Genomic DNA, 19,984 nt, shown 5'->3' with positions numbered 1-19,984 from the left:
TGAATAGTGTCCAAGAAATATCCAACGTTAAAGTTTTCCGGACGGACGTCCGGACGGACGGACGTCCGGACGGACGGACGGACGGACGGACGGACGACTCGGGTGAGTACATAGACTCACTTTTGCTTCGCATGTGAGTCAAAAACCACCAGATAAGATCAACTTAGATAAATAACCCCATTCACGTAAAGCCTGTTGAGACCTAGGCTTAAGTGAAAAAGCTTAAGATACGCTGTCTTGATCGTGACTGACGAAAAGAGAGAACAATCTCTTACAAACAGCTAGACCAGGAAGACAGCTCTAACTCAAAAGAGAGCCGTGCAAGTTCGGAAGACAACCAGATATGTCCTCCGAGGCGAGCGAGTAATAACAAAACGAACCTTTGCGTCTCCCACTTGAAGAGAACAAGGAGTTCCAAAAGACCACAAGTGAAACACCCTCCGCGGAGTGAAGCACTAAAAGATTATGGCTTGAGTAAACCACAGCACCATAGTCCATGAGGAAAACGCTAAATGTTCGCAATGAACCAGAGGCAAGAACTTGTCCCTTGTTCAATGGATAGAGCAAGACAAATGTCGGAAAACATCTGGCCTTACTAGACTCTTACACAAAAGAGTCGAAAGACTTAAAGCCGAAAACAAAGGAAACAATTTGCAGATCGGCGAGAATGCAACCTCTCATCAAAAGATGAACCGAGATTGCTCATCAAAACCAATGCGGCTTTAATCGAAAGCGGCAAAAGTCTTAACTCAATTCTCACTAGCTTAAGAAGCTATGAAATTTAATCGACAAGTAAGGAAGCAAGCATCAAGTGGGAGCTTGCTGTAGTGCCGAACGTGGAACGATCAGAGCCTAAGTTTGTCCACACAGAACTGATTAGGACAAACCCTGTAGCGACCGTTAAAACATAATGTCACTATGTTACACCTTGGGAGGGCGTGAAGCCCGCCAGGCCTAGGAGATGACGTCAGTTCGTGACCGATCTCCTCCCGATAAAGAAGTGATACCTGAGAAAAAGATATCAAGCCCTCATCGGTGAGAAAAAGCTCAAGAAAGAGCATACGTGTTCCTGAAGTACCCAAACTACCAGGAACACTCACCCTCCAATGAACCAAGCTGTGAACCCAGCTTGATCCAAACGGTTAGCCAAAAGTAGGCTACTGCTGGTGCATGACCTGCTTGAGTAACTACCCAATCAAGACCGAGCGTATGACGCAGTAAAACTTCCTGCGTTAAGAGTCCAAGTCTAGCAAAGACAAGTACTCATAACTTTGTGGGTCGTGGCAGAAAGCACCAATGAATGACTATGACTATGAACTGGACTGTCGTTACCCGTAGGTAAGACAAGGTCGCCGTAACCGGCAGTCATGTTGCCCCCAAACTGACTTCAGACACTTCTTGTCAAAACAGAGGAAGTTAAAAGAAAGTCCGAACAACCTCCTCGAGAGGACAAAAAGATGAACGCTCAAAGACCGACAGCCGTCGTGAATGACCTTCTCGCCACTCGAAAGAAAGTCTGTAAACCGATTCTAACGTAAGTAGAATGCTGATCAGATTCGTAGTCATCCTGAGTAGCAGCAGGAAAAGACCAGAAAGATCCTGACAAAAGGAGATGTACGGTGTGCTCAGTGAACGGAAAACAATAAGTACACCTGACCAAGTAATCTTCTCCAGCCCCTGCAAGAGCAGATGGAGAAAGCACGAGAAAGCCGCGATTCTGGTCGTACGTTAGCAACCGAAAGTGCGGAAAAACAATGGCCGAAGCCTGGAGTGGCATGAACAAAGGAGCATCCTCAAGAAAAATCCGGAATTAATTTCGCCGCCAATCAAGAAACACCCTGAGTATGGCCGAAAACCCAGAACGCGTCTGTTCCGCTGAGAGACCAAAAGTCAGACGCGGGGACCGACGCAAGCAGTAATCATAGATGCCATCACGTACAAAACCTTACCATCCTAAACAGCCGCAGCAGAACAGGAAGTAAGATACATGGCATCACTGCCCCCAACAACCTGGACCCCAAAGGGTTGACATCAGAAGTTGCGGGCAGGCAAGAACAAAGTGCTACGATTACCTGGAACGTCGAAAAACGAACCAGAATTAGCCGAAATCCCTAGTGCAAAACACCCGCAACACCGTGGCAGTGTGAGCTGATGCTAATGCGTACAGTCCTTCACTCCGAAATCAGAAGTGAGAGACAGGATACCAATACCACCGACAACCTGAAACCCAAAGGGTTGACATTGGAAGTCTACTTGGCAAAGAGTCATTGTTCCCAGAACCATCATTGGCCGAAGCCGGAAATGATTGTCCCCCCGTACCGGAACCCCAAGCAGCCACACTGTGCGGAACAGGTAAAGAAAGAACGCTACCGCAGCCCGAAACCGACTAAGCGGAAACGGAGGTAGCCTGCAATGTGATAAATGCAGAAGGCGGTGGAGCTGCAAGTGAGAAGCAGCCATCACACCTTCCGCAAATCAAAGTAACCCCAGCGGCCAAAACCAATGGCCGAGGAAGTCTCTTCTAGACTCGAAAGGTAGACTCGACCTCAGAAGAGTCGACCCGATCTTCGTCAAAGTCTGTACCGTCTGAAACAACACAGTCATCCGACGTAGACTGACCAATCCCGGAACCACCATTGATCCGCACCGGAAATGATGATCCCCAGTACCGAAACCTCATGCAGCTGCACTATGAGGAACCAGTAAGGAAAGGTAGCTGGCAATCCCGAGTGAAAGCAACCGGAAACACAGCAGTGTTCTGCCCGGAAGCTGACACGTTCAGTCCCCCACCATCCGACCGAACGAGCGGAAGCGGCAGTGAGAGACAGATTGCCGTTGCCACCAACAACCGGAGACCCCGTAGGAACGAAACCGGAAGCTGATGGCAACAAACGGAAAGTGCCACGATCACATGCAAGTGATATTGTGGCCGGAAACCCCTTGCCGAAGCAGTAGAACCTGTCACGAGAAGCCGAGCTCATCGACCCCAAAGAGACAGGTAGGGTTTCCGTCGAGACGAACTACAACCTTAGTGTGCAGACGCATCGAACTTTCCAAAATTCTACCCCGGAACCGGCGAACCGGAACCGAGGTAGCGGGCAATCCGGACGGGAAAGCGACCGGAAACACACCTGTGTTCTGACCGGAAGCTGACACGTCCAGTCCCCCACCGTCCGCAACCGCCTGAGCGGAAGCGTAGGCAGGAAACGGATTGCCGTTACCACCTACGACCGGAACCCCCGCAGGATGCGAACCGGAAGTCGATGGTAACGAAATGAAAGTGCCACGATCCCTCGAAAGAGATCCTGTGGCCGGAAACCCCTTTGCCGAAGCAGTAGAACCCATGGACGAGGGGCCGGGCGAATCGGCCCCCGCGACGCGGGTGGGGTTTCCGTCGAGACGAACTGCACGCTCGTGTGCTGAACGCATCGAACTTTCACAAAGTACGTACCTCGTCGGCAGAACCCGACGGTTGAGGGAAAGCCACATCCGCAGAGAACACGGCAGCTGACTGCGTAAAACCCCGACAGCGTCAGCAGAGTAGCCGACACCGGGTGGAACGCCGCGAAGACGGCACAACCAAGCCTTCCCTGACCTACTGACCAGGAGCAAAGTAGGCAATAACACAACAAAAGGGTCGAACGACCCATAACGATTCTATGCTAACCTGGTCGCAAAAATCTCGACCAGATAAAAGGCAAGGAACCCCTTAATAGAGTGTTATAAATTAGCATAGCTAAAGAAGATCTCTACAGAAAAATCATTCCGGCTTAAGCAAAATAAAGACGAACTGCTCAGCAGGTAACAAAGTACCTGCCCGGCACGTCACAACTCATGCCCGCCATGTTGAAGACTAGAACTCCGTGAAGACAGAGACATCTAGTAAGCAAAACAATACCAAAGCGCAAAAGGCGGTACAGGTAAAGACAAAAATAATCTGTAAAAGATAAGTCATTAGACCTAAGCTTACACAACAGAACGAACTGCTCAGCAGGTAAACAAGGTCACCTGTCTAACAGCGCTACAGCTTATGTCCGCCATGTTGAAACTACAACTCCGTGAACGGAGAACAAGCTTTAACATAAATCACGAAAACAAAGGCGGCGCAAGCTCAACCAAAACCTGAAAGAGGTAAGTCACTAGACTTAAGTTTAAACAACAGAACAAACTGCTCAGCAGGAAAACGAATGTCGCCTGCCTGGCAACACTACAGTACTGTCGCCATGTTAAAAGTACAACTCCGTAAGACGGAGCACAAAGTACAACACCATTTACCAACAAATGCAAATGGCGGCACAAGCTATAACAAGAAAATTTGCTGATTCAAATCAGCAGGTTCCCAGACGTTCCTTCATGTAACTTTTATGTGAATGGCAAGGACTACTACTAAAGTAGTCCTTGGTGAATGGTCAAAGTGGTTTCTTCAAAAAACAGTCATGGCAGGGTGTTTGTGTGTGACACTTGTCCGAGTGCTAGCGTGAAATAGTGAAATGGTTAAATAACGCAAGTTATTTGAAGGAAAACATCTTGTTTTGTTCCCGATCAATATTATGCAAGCTAGGGTTTTGTTTATGGTAAATATGTTCTGAAATGGACTACATGTATATATATTATGCTCACACTCAGTCATCTTGCACAACAATGCAACACATGGATAGGATTAATGGAATGACATGTATTTGTCAACAACGAATCATGGGATAGAAATCTACAAAATGTGAAAGAAAGTACATTTAAACAATAAATGTAATACTGATTGTTAAACAAATGTAACACCGTTAATTGAACGCCATTGTGATAATAGCACCAGTAACAAGATATTGGCAAGTGCAATGATGGTAGTATTGTAATTACATTTATTTGTCAACAACAAATCAGGAAATAGAAAATTCAAAACGGGAAAGAAAATGTTTATGTTAACAAAATCCTGAAATCAATTTTAAGTAAGCTATTGCCGTCAACATGGAAAAATTGCGCGAGTGTCAATTGGTACAGTAAAACTAAACGTTTCATTGGACATTAGCGCAATTTTTCCATGCCGACGACGATATGTAGATTGTTTTATGTCACACCCACAGCTTAAAAATAGTTTGGTTTGATCGAGAAATGTTTGAGTTATGAAAATAATTATATTTATTTGTCAACAACAAATGACGAGATAGAAAAATTAAAAATGGGAAAGAAAATGTGTTATGTTAACAAAATCCTGAAATCAATTTTAAATAAAATATTGTCGTCAACATGGGAAAACTGCGTTAGTGTCAATTGGTACAGTAAAGGTAAACAACATTTCACTTGACATTAGCGCAATTTTGCCATGGCGGCGACGACGATATGTATATTGTTTTATGTCACACTCACAGCTTTAAAAATAGTTTGGATTGACCGAGAAATGTTTGAGTTATGAAATAATTATATTTATTTGTCAACAACAAATGACGAGATAGAAAAATAAAAAATGGAAAAGAAAATGTGTTATGTTACACAGCTTAAAAATAGTTTGGATTGATCGAGAAATGTTTGAGTTAGAAAAATAGCAACTGCTTGGATTGTAAAAAGAAGTCTAGAAAATGGAGTTTTGGTGCATTAGTGAAAAACATAATTGGCATAATTATACATTGTTAATGTTAATTGAACATGATCCAGATATCATCAGCAACATGATTCAGATATCATCAGCAGCAAGTTATTGGCAAGTGAAACTGTAAACAAATGTTAAAGACAGTGGGTTTGAGAAACAGTAAAATATAGTTTGATACATGTAGTAATGATTGGTACGCATGCTGACGTTGTTAATCAACGTGGAAAAATTGCGTTAGTGTCAATTGGTACAGTAAAGGTAAACGTTTCACTGGACATTAGCGCAATTTTTCCATTGATGTGAACTCCATTATTACTGTCACATATGTTTTACAAATTACACCCATAATCCAAACCAACGCGCAAACACACACACACCACAACTACACACATATTTACTCGTTACCATTGGCCAACGCTCGTCACAACACTGATAGACTACGAAGCAATCTCTTCGATCATAATTTTCTTCACATCATCAATGTTGCCTCACATGTTCTTTGTACAATCGTTGGTTTTCACAATAAATATTGCATTACTGTAATTGTCTTCTTTTTCTTTAACAATGTCTTTCCAAAAACAAAACTCAAAGACCACAAAAGCAACCTACTCCTATCTCTCGTCTCTCTTCCTGGGTACAATGGTACCTAAGACTTACATTCAAATGCTTACATTTCCATGCTACCCACATTGACAAAATACCAATAATTATTCAAAACAAATGAACGAAGGGAAAAAACCGTTGTGTGCCCTATCGCATGGCGTTGAAGCGAGTTACTTCCCTTACACATTCAATCACCGGAAGCTAGTTGGTTTGCGATTGTCGCTGTACCGTTCTTTGTATATTTTTAACGTGGGAGATCTGAGATAGTTTTTTTTGTTGTATTATATAACCTATTATAGTGTAATTTTGCATCATGCTGTAACAGTTTCAAGAAAGAATGACAAAAAAATTGAAATACATTGCTGCAAACAACTAAGTTTGCCGAAAATTAGTTCCGGAATGTCACCATTCGCACAGCCAAATGCCTCCGCATAACCCAGACCTCCGGGTCTGGGAACAAGAACAAGTCGCGTAAGGCGAAAATACAATATTTAGTCAAGTAGCTGTCGAACTCACAGAATGAAACTGAACGCAATGCAATTTTTCAGCAAGACCGTATACTCATAGCATCGTCAGTCCACCGTTCAGGTAGTGAAATTGACAAGAAGAGCGGTTTAGTAGTTGCGCTGAGAAGGATAGCACGCTTTTCTATACCTCTCTTCGTTTTAACTTTCTGAGCGTGTTTTTAATCCAAACATATCATATCTATATGTTTTTGGAATCAGGAACCGACAAGGAATAAGATGAAAGTGTTTTTAAATTGATTTGGAAAATTTAATTTTGATAATAATTTTTATATTTTTAATTTTCAGAGCTTGTTTTTAATTCAAATATAACATATTTATATGTTTTTGGAATCAGAAAATAATGGAGAATAAGATAAACGTAAATTTGGATCGTTTTATAATTTTTTATTTTTTTTTACAATTTTCAGATTTTTAATGACCAAAGTCATTAATTAATTTTTAAGCCATCACGCTGAAATGCAATACCGAAGTCCGGGCTTCGTCGAAGATTACTTGACCAAAATTTCAACCAATTTGGTTGAAAAATGAGAGCGTGACAGTGCCGCCTCAACTTTCACGAAAAGCCGGATATGACGTCATCAAAGACATTTATCGAAAAAAGGAGAAAAACGTTCGGGGATATCAATCCCAGGAACTCTCATGTAAAATTTCATAAAGATCGGCCCAGTAGTTTGGTCTGAATCGCTCTACACGCACGCACGCACGCACGCACGCACACACACACACACACACATACACCACGACCCTCGTTTCGATTCCCCCTCGATGTTAAAATATTTAGTCAAAACTTGACTAAATATAAAAACGTTACAGATAAGTCACTAGACTTAAAGGCATATGTACGCGCTCCTGTGTTTACAAAGTGTAGTTTGCCCATAATCGATGTCAAACGCACCATAAGACCATATAATGACGATATGTCACCATGCGCGGACCATAACACATGCATTACAGCTTGTTCTAGCCTCTGAAAAAGTGAGGATGTCAACAAAGCCGCGGTGTTAGCTCCCTTGCATCAACGTTACATGTGTTGCCAAATCTATAAATAGGACGATCCAGATCAAAATGAAAATGAACATATCTCAACATTGAAGGGGTCCTAGACCACAATATTTTGCAGGGAACTTAATTTAGCATGTCTCCAGCTGTTGGTAAAGCAATTAGCGTGTATAGTCATCGAGTACATATGCCTTTAAGCTTGAACAACAAAATAACTGCTCGGCGGGAAAGACAAAACATGTCTGAGTGAGCAACTGCTCTCTCCCGCCATAGTGAAAACCAAAACGAACTCCGTGAAAACGGAGAGAGACATTTTCACCAGTGAACAGTTACAATAAACAAACGTTGTAAACAAGAAAGATCTCACCAACAGCTTAGCAAGATGTACCAGGGTCAAAAGGTCCTCCTCACAGGAGACCAAAGGCTGAAAAGCCTAGCAAGTACAAACACGTCTGAACACAACGGTGTTGAAGAAGGGAATGAGTATACCGGCGATATGTGCCGCGCATGTGTGGCAGGCAGTATATTTTGACTTATAACTTCATTTGTTTGTGTCCTTTAAAAGAATAATCTTTTCATATGCCTGTGCAGGAATCAGTTGCCTGCTTATTATTTGTTAAAATATGCTTCATTGAAGTGCCTATTGTTTGTATGGCAAGTTTTCATTGGCTTATGCAAACTGTACTCTCATTGGCAGTTTAGTTGCCAATGTTGGCTTGGAAGACTACTTTTTTTGAGTGAACTAAGCTCACTGCATTTTTTGGTATGCTGACACCTGTCAGTGTCATTGCATTGTTACCACCTGAACCTGTCTGTACAAGATCCCCTTTGCTGTTTTGGTAAGTGAGATCATGCTAGTATGAATGCTTTATTTTAGTAAATAGATTGACTTAAATGAATTGAATGACAGGACTGTTGAATGAAATTGTTTTATTATAACTGTATGCCAGTTTAGTTAGTTCAGTTTGAATGCTTTGGAATTTAGTTGAAGAGAAGGAATGTGAACATAAACTAGTTTGGAGCCAGCTTCTTTATTTTTGATGGCGTTCATGTTGTTCATAAGTTACTTTCTATTTGAATAATGTGTCTAGGGAAATGTCAGTCTCAATTGCTACTGAAAGAAGGCACATGATGTATTTTTATTATTGGAAACAAAGAGTTGGCTTGTAATACCTGAGTTTGATATTTATTTTCATTGTCTACATATATGATGTGCACATAGTAATAATTGATGTAATGCTTGTAGGTTATACCCTGGCCAGACTGAGGAGTGAGAAACCCTCATAACTACAACTACAGTATTTTTGAGGTATGCGATATTTATTATTGCGGTGTGACATTCTTTATTTAAGAATGGAGTTCATGTTAAATTATTCTCAGCATGTCAGATTCACATGTTGATGTTGTAAATTGGTTGCATTGTATACATATAATATTTACGTGTATGCCGTTTTGTATCGATGTCTCAGTGAAGCAATGTTGCTGAACTAAATGGAATATTTGATGTATATGTCATACTTCATTTACTTGTGAGAGCTGTAATTTGTTTTAATGTTAATGTGAATCAAATGAGGTAAACTATTTGATTATTTATTAATTTATAATCTTAGAACTTTATTGTACTGGAATACCACGTTTACATTATTTTATTTACATGTGTTTCAGGGTTTTTTCCATGTGATTCTTTATGCCTTATGGTGAATAAAAAGCGAAGTCGGACTATCATCACACCGCCTTGTCTGAGTGCGAGACGGTTACACATGCGCGGGCGGCCGGTGAGGGGAGGTAACTACCAGGACCTTGTTGTCAAGGTTTTGTTTTGTTTTGGGAGTTACCTCCCCCTGTTTCCAGGGTTAGTAATTCAATGTCTTACGCATCAAACTGAAGTTAATGCTATTTATGTGAGTTGGAGTAAGAATATGTGATTTAATTATTGGTATGCGTTCAAGTTGGGGGACGCTCTTCCCCATATAAACGTGTGGACAGATGTAGTGATGGCCGACACAATGGGTACAATGACAAGGAAGGTACATGGTACATTTCTTCGTCTTCTCCTTCTTCAGCGTTCGACGGTTGTGTCCCTCATAATCTGTGGCCTGCTGATCTTATCAACTCGCAAGTTCGGCGCAGGTGGGTATATTTCAATTGTGTGAAGGCGCATCTAAGTTAGCATACTATGACTGATGGTCTGGTAAATTACTGACGGCTTGGAAAAAATGAACACGTGCACACAGGGGAAAAAAGTGTAACGCCGTACTGTATCATATGGTAGTTCGCTTTCCCCAGGGAGAAGGCAACCAGAATGTCCACGAGGGTAGTCTTACAGGACTATAGTGGGGTACATCACGAAGCGTCCCGGTACCGAAGCATCCCGGTACCGAAACGTCCCGGTACCGAAGCGTCCCGGTGCCGAAGCGTCCCACTATAACGCGTCACAGGGGTACCGGGACGCTTTGGTACCGGGACGCTTCGGGACGCTCCCGCGCAGTAGGGCACGAAGCGTCCCGGTACCGAAGCGTCCCGGTGCCGAAGCGTCCCGGTACCAGTCACCACGCACATCCTCGGCTCGCATGCCAATGTATTATATAGCAAAGGGAATGCCTGTAATTCACACAGAGCAATCACTTGGTCTTAAACGTGCACAAGACAAAAACTTTCATACTGGGGGAGCGAGCCAGTCTGAAGAGTACTCGGGTCCAGCGCGAGCGTTCTTTATTACCCAAATGGGGTACATCACGAAGCGTCCCGGTACCGAAGCGTCCCGGTGCCGAAGCGTCCCGGTACCGAAGCGTCCCGGTACCGAAGCGTCCCGGTGCCGAAGCGTCCCGGTACCGAAGCGTCCCGGTGCCGAAGCGTCCCGGTACCGAAGCGTCCCACTATAACGCGTCACAGGGGTACCGGGACGCTTTGGTACCGGGACGCTTCGGGACGCTCCCGCGCATTAGGGCACGAAGCGTCCCGGTACCGAAGCGTCCCGGTGCCGAAGCGTCCCGGTACCAGTCACCACGCACATCCTCGGCTCGCATGCCAATGTATTATATAGCAAAGGGAATGCCTGTAATTCACACAGAGCAATCACTTGGTTTTAAACGTGCACAAGACAAAAACTTTCATACTGGGGGAGCGAGCCAGTCTGAAGAGTAGGCTACTCGGGTCCAGCGCGAGCGTTCTTTATTACCCAAATGAACCCAAACAAACCCAAATTAACCCAAATGATACAATTTAAAAGTCGGAGGCAGAACTGAAAAGACTTTTTCCGACGCTCACGCTTAGTGAAGCCAGAAAGCGTGTGTGATAACAGACATATCCCTCTTGTGAACGGAAGCCTACGGACTTTTCCCCCGAACTTGTCCACACGGGTACAGTATTTCCAAATTGGTGTGTTGTGAGTACAGATCTAAAGTAAAGTTGGGGAAAAGTTGGACAAAATGTGATTTTTTTTTACCGAAAGCAAATCAAGGTCTGTGCAAAATTAAAAAAATCAGTGAAGTCAAGGTCAAATCAAGGTCAAGATTAAATTAACAAAAATAAATATGGTTAGTCAAGTCAAGGTCAAATCAAGGTCAACAAGGGCGGATCTGGTGGGGGGTTACACGGGTTACGTAACCCCCCCCCCCACCCCCCCAAAAAGAGGTAATTTATTGGCTCAGGATGCACCAGATAGCTGTATTTTGCTTCTTTGGATAAAAATATTTTCCGGGGGGGGGGGCATGCCCCCGGACCCCCCTAGAGGCTTAGGCGCCTTCGGCGCCGTCAACTTGCATCTTCGCAGTCATTTTGTAACCCCCCCCCTCCAAAGTGAATTGATCCGCTCTTGGTCAAGGTTAAAAAAAAAAAAAGTCTAAGTCCTGTGACGCGTTATAGTGGGACGCTTCGGTACCGGGACGCTTTGGTACTGGGACGCTTCGGTACCGGGACGCTTTGGTACCGGGACGCTTCGGTACCGGGACGCTTTGGTACCGGGACGCTTCGGGGTGTCCCCCCCAAATGAACCCAAACAAACCCAAATTAACCCAAATGATACAATTTAAAAGTCGGAGGTAGAACTGAAAAGACTTTTTTTTCGACGCTCAGGCTTAGTGAAGCCAGAAAGCGTGTGTGATAACAGAACGGAAGCCTACGGACTTTTCCCCCGAACTTGTCCACACGGGTACAGTATTTCCAAATTGGTGTGTTGTGAGTACAGATGGGGAAAAGTTGGACAAAAAGTGATTTTTTTTTACCGAAAGCAAATCAAGGTCTGTGCAAAATTAAAAAAATCAGTAAAGTCAAGGTCAAATCAAGGTCAAGATTAAATTAAAAAAAATTAAATATGGTTAGTCAAGTCAAGGTCAAATCAAGGTCAACAAGGGCGGATCTGGGGGGGGGGGGGGTTACACGGGTTACGTAACCCCCCCCACCCCCCCAAAAAAGAGGTAATTTATTGGCTCAGGATGCACCAGATAGCTCTATTTTGCTTCTTTGGATAAAAACAAATTCCGGGGGGGGCATGCCCCCAGGACCTCCCTAGAGGCTTAGGCGCCTTTGGCGCCGTCAACTTGTATCTTCGCAGTCATGTTGTAACCCCCCCTCCAAAGTGAATTGATCCGCCCTTGGTCAAGGTTTAAATAAAAAAAAAAGTCTAAGTCCTGTGACACGTTATAGTGGGACGCTTCGGTACCGGGACGCTTTGGTACCGGGACGCTTCGGTACCGGGACGCTTTGGTACCGGGACGCTTCGGTACCGGGACGCTTTGGTACCGGGACGCTTTGGTACCGGGACGCTTCGGGGTGTCCCCCTATATCTTACTTACCTACCTACCCACCTGCCATTGCCTACACAAATGAGCCAAACGCTGATTTTCCAGCCCATATTTTCAAATGCAACACTGACAGTGCATGCGTGAGAAAACAAGAAAGGCGAATAGAAATCGGCGTTATAGAAGTCATTCTTACCTGGTTCAAAAACTTGTCAAAAAAGCCCGTTCCGAATTTGGTTGGTGTGACTGCTATTCCTCTTTTTCGCCAACGGTTTTCACTGGAGAAAAAAGTAAATGAAGAACTTGGTGAACTATACAATAGCCTATTATTTGTGAACATTTGTGATGACCATGCAGTCATAAGGGGTAGGAAACGTTTGGTCGATTTAGATCCTTCCCTACGAAAAACAGCATCATTTCTCATTGACAAATTCCCTGTCTCATGCCTATGTGTGGTTTTACTTGTCATCTTAGACACATGCACACACGCTTGCATGTATGGGAAGGGCTCCTAATATGGACCGGCTCCTAATATGGACCACCACCAACTAACGGCGCTAGAGCGCTCAAAAAAGTTTTATTCGCTGTATTCACCCTCTTTGGATAACTTGCACATGTCAAAACAGTTGCAGAAACACAAATCTCAAAACCGTTAGGCTTTTTCTCTTTTTTCACTTTTGGCAGCGTTCACTCTAAATTTGCCGCCTAAAACGGACTCGTTTCTGTCTACAGCCAAAGCTTTTATCAAACAGAAATGGCTATATATGACAGCTAATACCGTATTTGTTACATTTTAGCAGTGTTGACCCCGAGTTTCTACTGCAAACAAAAAATAATAGCAAAATCTCAAAGTATGTGCGAGTCCCCTAATATGGACCACCTTCAACAAATCGAAGAAAATAAAAGCTAAAGGCTATTTTCATTAATTCATTAAGAAGCTTGCTGGTAATAACCTATAACCAGCCCTCGAGATTTAAAAAAAATGCAACGAAAAGTCTTCTTTTCTTGGAAGTTGATACTTTCACTTATTTTCACTCTGTTTTTGATAAGCTTCTTTAGTTTCCTGGTGTGCTTCAAATAATGCTCTCATCAACCCGAAACAGATAAATCTAGAGCATATTTTAATTAGGCTGACTTGTACACTAAGTTATATCATGTTATTTTGAAATATAGGGGGCTTTTTACAGTGATTCGTGAAGACCGCTTCACTGCTCCTAATATGGACCCTTTGTGATTTTGTCTGTATTTAATTTTTGCTGAATGTGTATCAAAGCTATTTTACTCTAATTAGGCCTAACGGTTAACCTAAGAAAGAAGGACTACCAAACACAAAATGAAACTTCTTTGCACGAAAACAAGCTAGTTATCAGCAATAAACAAAAGGTGGTCCATATTAGGGGCCCTTCCCCTACGCACGCAAAAACGCAAGGCCACACGCACGCCCGCACGCACACACGCGCTCGCACACACACATAAGCACGCACGCACACACACACACACACACACACACACACACACACACACACACACACACACACACACACACACACACACACACACACACACACACACACTCTCTCATACACACCAATTACCTGTTAAACAAGTCGACCTCTTTGCGACGCTGCTCAAACTTGCTCTGAGCTTTGACGTCATCCCAGCAACGGCGTAAGTTGCATTGCGTAAGCACCATCTTGAAGAATGTCACGTCCCCCTCTTTGTACAAGTTCATCTCTCGAAGCTGTACACAAAAAAACAACATCTGTGTCATAAACAGAACTAGTTTAGAAACAAGGCTTACAATTAGCATGAAATTAGGATGAAAGTCGCTTGCTCATTTCAAATTCTTCATATTCTCTCAAATGGTTCCGCATACATCTCTCTTACTGTTCCTCTATATCAAGAGCACTTTTTTCCTTTCCATATCAGATCTTGTCATTAGCGCTGCGCCAGCCTCGCTTAGTTATGATTCTATCAAGTATAGGACCTTGAAGACCTTAATATTAGCCTTCTATGACACAACTTACATGCTCATATCGTTCGTACACTAAATTTGGATTGTTTCCATTTCAGTACAAATATAGGCGCACCATAATGAGGTATTTGGGAACATCATAATGATAATGAGAAACCCAGTACTCCAAGCAATGACCAGTAGCAAACTGCCTCAGCTGGAACACGCTCTACACAACATCAAGAGCCTGAGGACACTACTGCAATGGATCCCCTCCCACTGTGGTGTACAAGGAAACAAAGAGGCGGACAGGATGGCAAAGCTGGGTGCAGAAGATGAGCAAGAGAACAACCCTGTGAGCCTGACAGAGATGAAGACCATCATTAAGTCTCTGCACAGGACGCCCCAGCCACAGGACAGCTACCACCTACCTGCTATCCAGACCACAGCAGGTGGTCATCTTCCGCCTGAGAACGGGACACAACAGACTTAACCAGCATCTCCACGGGAAGCTGCATGTTGTGCCCTCCCCCATGTGTTCTTGTGGAGAAGCAGAGCAGGACACGGCCCACATCCTACGAGACTGCAGGAACCACCAGGTGCTGAGAGAGGAAATCTGGCCATTGCCGGAGTCCCTGCACAACAAGCTGTACGGGCCAGTGGCTGCGCTGCAGAGGACCACTAATTATATCTCAAGATCTGGACTCCAAGTGTGATCGGCGATCGAAAAGAAGAAGATAATGAGAAACCCCACATAAGCAGCCGTCTGAACAGCCATCACAAACGAATAACTTAGTTTGGCGGAGTGGTGTTGCAAGGTCACTGACCAACAAAGGGGCAAAGGCCTCACAGATGACCTTGGCTTGAGGATCCCCCCCCCACCCCGCCCCGACTTTCCCCCTGCCCAGTACAAACCACAACCACTACCAACCCCTTCAACAACTCCACCTACACCACCAGTGGCGGATTTAGGGGGGGGGGGGGGTGGCGAAGGGGGCCCGGGCACCCCCTTCAGGGAAAAAAAAGAGAAAGAGAGAGAGAGAGAGAGGAAAATCGAAAAAAAAGAGGCTTAAAAATGGAAATTTGGCCAGATGATTAAATGACAGTTTCTGACTCAGGTGGCCCTAGATTGCAGCATTTTGCTTCCTTGAAAAAAACAAATTCCGGGGGGGCATACCCCCGGTCCCCCCTAGCATGTTCGGGCGCTTAGCGCCCTCAATTAGAGCGCCCTCAATTCAGGCGCTTAGCGCCTTCAAGTTTGTACAAAAAAGTTTGGGTGTGCCCCCCTTTCCTTAAAATCGTGGATCCGCCCTTGACCACCATCGCCAATGACCGGCCTTGTCGGGAGCTATGCTGATAAGGCTAGCAACTTGTTTAAACGGTCTCCACAGTGGCGCTATCACGAAGAGACCTCCCTTGTTAAAACCACCACCACGACAACAACCACCACCACCAACGAAAACACAGTGACTAACCTTGTCGGGCGCCATGTTGAGATGGCAGGCAACTTGGGTGAGAGCGGTTTCCATGATGGCGTTGGCCTGAGGAGCACCGAATCCCCTGAAGGCGGTATTGGAGGGGATGTTGGTCTTACACAGTTGAGCCTCTGCCCTCACGTTGGGGATGTTGTAACTCTGGTCAGAGTTAATCAGCGACTTCTCCGACACCTGTGTCCGTCACATACACAACGAGTTTCGTTTACAAATCTTAAATCTTAATGATTTTTTTTTGTTTTGTTTTGTTTGGGGGAGGGGGGGGGTATTGAATTGAATTGAATTGAATTGAATTGAATTGAATTGAATTGAACTGAACTGAACTGAATTGAATTGTATTGTATTGTATTGTATTGTATTGTATTGAATTGTATTGTATTGTATTGTATTGTATTGTATTGTGTTGTATTGTATACAAATAAACAGAAATCAAAACCCATTGTAAAACTTGCAAAACCGACCTGATAGGACATGTCCAGAGCACAACCAGCGTTGAGGTAGTATTTAACGTCGTAGGCCAGAATTTTCCCCGCGGAACTGAACCCGATCTGCACATAACCATAATACAAAGAGTCTTTAATTGTATTCAAAATGTGCAAGTATATGGGAAACAATAGAAAACAGAGTTCCAGGGCAAAAATAATGATGCTATTTATCGTAAACTAAAGAGATGTTAACTTGCAGTTTCATTGCGAACAACAAACAACCAAACAACCAAACAAACAAACACAATATCAAAAACAAAACATTAATAATAGAGAAAGTCATGGAATGAATCAAAAGTTTACAAACACATTTACCTAAGTTACTGGTATTGCATACACGGAACTAAGAGAGAAAATGAAATACAAATATCATCAATCCGAAAAGAAAAGGGGCCAATTAACAGACTGACTAATACACCACCCAGAAAAAAAACCCAGCTATAACAGAACACACGTCAACGGAAAACCGTTCAAAGACAAATCTCAACAACAAAGTGACTGTGGTGAGATGAACAAAGACAGACACACACACACACATAGTACATACGAATTGAGCCTACATATATTCAGCTCATCAACAGAATGTCAAAGAGAGATACAGGTGGACTCCCCTTTCAAGATTTTCTCCTTTCTCAGACCTTGATTTTTCAGATTTTTGTTTGTTCATAAAAAACGCTCGCGCTGGACCCGAGTACTCTTCAGACTGGCTCGCTCAATAAATATAAATGTTTGGAATGTCTGTGGTGTGAATGTTGGTTTCTGATCTATCTCTGGCCGATTCATAGATTCAACCTACAAACTGCGACCTCATCTGTGATCAGATGGCCAAGCAATGCGTGAAATCTTTTATTCTAAAGCCTTATGGCTCGTTTCGACAAGCATTAAACGGATGAAATTAATCACATGCAGTTTATTCTTCAGAAAAATGCACACACAAAATGGGTTGGGTTCGGTGATTTGTACATAAACGTCTTCCTCGCGATAGATTCGCTTATTATTTTGTCTTATGAAGCCGTCATCAACACGAACACAATGATTGCAGAAGCAAACTCTGTACCTACACGACCGATAGTCCAGGCATCTTAGCCACTTTAGTGAAGGGAACGTTGAAGTGACAATGACTAGGTTTAAAATGTCCCTTATCAGAAAGTTCAACCTCATTCGTTTGATGTTTATTAAGCACATTTTCATATAAAGTTGGCGCTTCATACGGAAAAATGGCTTTGAAATTGACCCAAATCCTTCTTTGGGCTCTGTAAATGTCGTTTGGGGGTATGGTTGTAAAATGGTATCTACTGGTCACCCCAATGTATAAACTGAAAACTCTTTCTGCACCAGAACACGCAGAAAGGATTGTATCTGCCTGATGTCTGATGCTTTTCAAAATCCCCAACCACTAACACCTTCAAAACGGACTTTAACTGACACTGTTGTTTTTCCCTATATAATCCTTACTATTTTTCCGAGACGTCGTCGTGTTGTGTATTTAGCTTGCCACAACCTCATACATGGTCCTAAAAGTTAAAGTTGAAGAAAATACTAAAGATAAATGAAAAAGCTGACGCAGTGTCATTCGCACCGTGAATCCCCCCATGGGAACATACTAAAGTCTGGTTCCAAATAGGCTCAATTTCCTTCTATTTCTTTGTATTTCTGCCTCGTAGGGGTAGGGGTGTTCAAACCAAAGGCACCTTTAAACCAAAATTCAAATCACACATCTTACAATACTAAGACACTCAGCAGTAAAAGGGTGTCTGCTGGTAAAAAATTCCAAACAATCCTAAAAGTACTTCACTACTAAAAGTGCTTTTAAAAAGAGCCGTTATTTTTCCCTCTATATTCAGTATTGTGTTTTCTGCGAACATGTAGTCTATTTAGATGGTTGTCGTGTGCACTTGAGTTGCTAAAGCGTTTTCAGTTGGGCATATGTCGAAAAGCAAAGAATTAGCCCTTTGAAAACCATCAGAACTGTCACACAAAAATAACATTTACCTATCTCACCAACTGACCAAACATAGGGCTTTTCCTTATGTATTATGTATTGTCGTGTTTTTTGTAGCATACTTGTGAAAACAGCCACCACTGTTGTAAATGATACTTTAAAGAGCATTATTTCATTTTTACAGTTGAAGGACAACCTGGACTGCCGTATATTACAGCTGTTTTACAATCAGCCAAAATTTTCTTAACAAACGTATGTTAAGAACAACTCCCATAGTAAAATTGAAGGAAAACAAATTGAAAATCCCCCTGCCATAGAGGAGCTAAAGAATCAACAATAAACGACTGCATGGATAGCTTGATGCACGAATGCATTGCGGACATGTTTGTCTCCAACCAAGAGAAAGTTCCAAAAAATCCCTTTTGTGCTTCTTATTATACAGTGACGTCAAAGACAGCCTTTTCTGCTGTTCATACATTCAGGGGTTATAGTTACACTAAACGACGTAGTTGTAGCCATACTGCCATCCAGATTTATTTTTTCCTTGCGAGCAGTCACAGGGTGTTTGTGCTGTCTGCCAACCGTTAGATGACCCCGCCCAAGTCTGTTAAGGGACCGTTTGACCGTTATAGAACGCGTCTTTTTGATTTTTTGGCACAGTTGGAAACGGTTGATTTTTATCCCTACCATTGTTTCCAAACATTATATAGGAATGTTTTGTGAACAACGGATAATAGCCGCTACTCGCATGTGTAGCAAAAGTGAGCGTACATACTCACCCTGGTCGTCCAGCCGTTGTCCGTTGCCCGTCTTTATCTGTCTGTACTGAACATTACCTTTGGATATTTCTCCAACGCTATGAAGTGAAGAAACACCAAATGTTGCAAAATGTTGTATGACCCCAAGAGCTCAAAAAAGATACTTGAGAACCTTGACCTTACCTTAAGGTCAAGGTCACAGGGAGAATGAATGTGGTCTAAAAACTGCAAAATTTCACATTGTGCCAGTTTTCTGGAAAACAAATTAAAAACAGCGGGCTTAGTTTTGTATGGTATACAAGAAAAAGAAAGCCTTATCTTCTGATACCATTTTGGTTGACCTCGCTTCAATGTCAAGGTCAGAGGAGCCCTTCAAAGTTGAATTGTAGACATATTTTGATGTGAACTTGCCCCTTTAACTTTACTATGGACGATATCTCTTACAAACTTAAACACTGAGTGGGGCGTTTGTTAGAATTTCATAGTGAGCCACATCTGGTCACATATCGTTAGGGTCAAGGTCACATTGACCCCTATGAAAAATGTGACCAAGCCGGGTAAAGAAATCCATGTGTCTTGGTAAAAAATCTTAACAAAGCAAAGCCCATGCGACTCTCATGCTTGACCTTTGTCTTAAAGTGACCTTGACCTTCAGGTGACCTTGAAGGTGAAGGTCTAACAACTGAAGCTGGCAAGGACATTGTACACTATTAGAACTGTTTTACAGATTTTTCCTACCAAATTACACATGACCTTTGGCCAAGGTCAAGATCATCAAAGGTCACACATCACAAGGCTATCAATTCAAGACATAGGAAGCATAAACATACTTATTGGCACTTTCTACAAAGAGACATTGTCACTTTTAGTGATTCAATTGCCCGTTTCAGTCACATTTCATAA

The 19,984-nt window shown here is 43.1% G+C and overlaps 1 protein-coding gene across 1 annotated transcript in view; it reads right to left on the bottom strand.

Annotated features, from left to right (window-relative positions):
• LOC138952520 (xanthine dehydrogenase/oxidase-like) overlaps positions 1-19,984 on the bottom strand; it is a 91,506-nt gene that overhangs the window by 40,859 nt on the left and 30,663 nt on the right. Inside the window, exons 23-26 of the mRNA XM_070324207.1 lie at positions 16,358-16,444; positions 15,879-16,070; positions 14,045-14,190; positions 12,646-12,727 (exon numbers count right to left, since the gene is read on the bottom strand). Of these exons, the coding sequence (XP_070180308.1) occupies positions 12,646-12,727; positions 14,045-14,190; positions 15,879-16,070; positions 16,358-16,444 (507 nt within the window). The remainder of the gene's footprint in view (positions 1-12,645; positions 12,728-14,044; positions 14,191-15,878; positions 16,071-16,357; positions 16,445-19,984) is intronic.

Source organism: Littorina saxatilis, linkage group LG17 (genome assembly GCF_037325665.1).
Source record: "Littorina saxatilis isolate snail1 linkage group LG17, US_GU_Lsax_2.0, whole genome shotgun sequence".
Taxonomy (NCBI): Eukaryota; Metazoa; Mollusca; class Gastropoda; order Littorinimorpha; family Littorinidae; genus Littorina; species Littorina saxatilis.
This window is presented reverse-complemented; position numbering and strand designations above follow the sequence as displayed.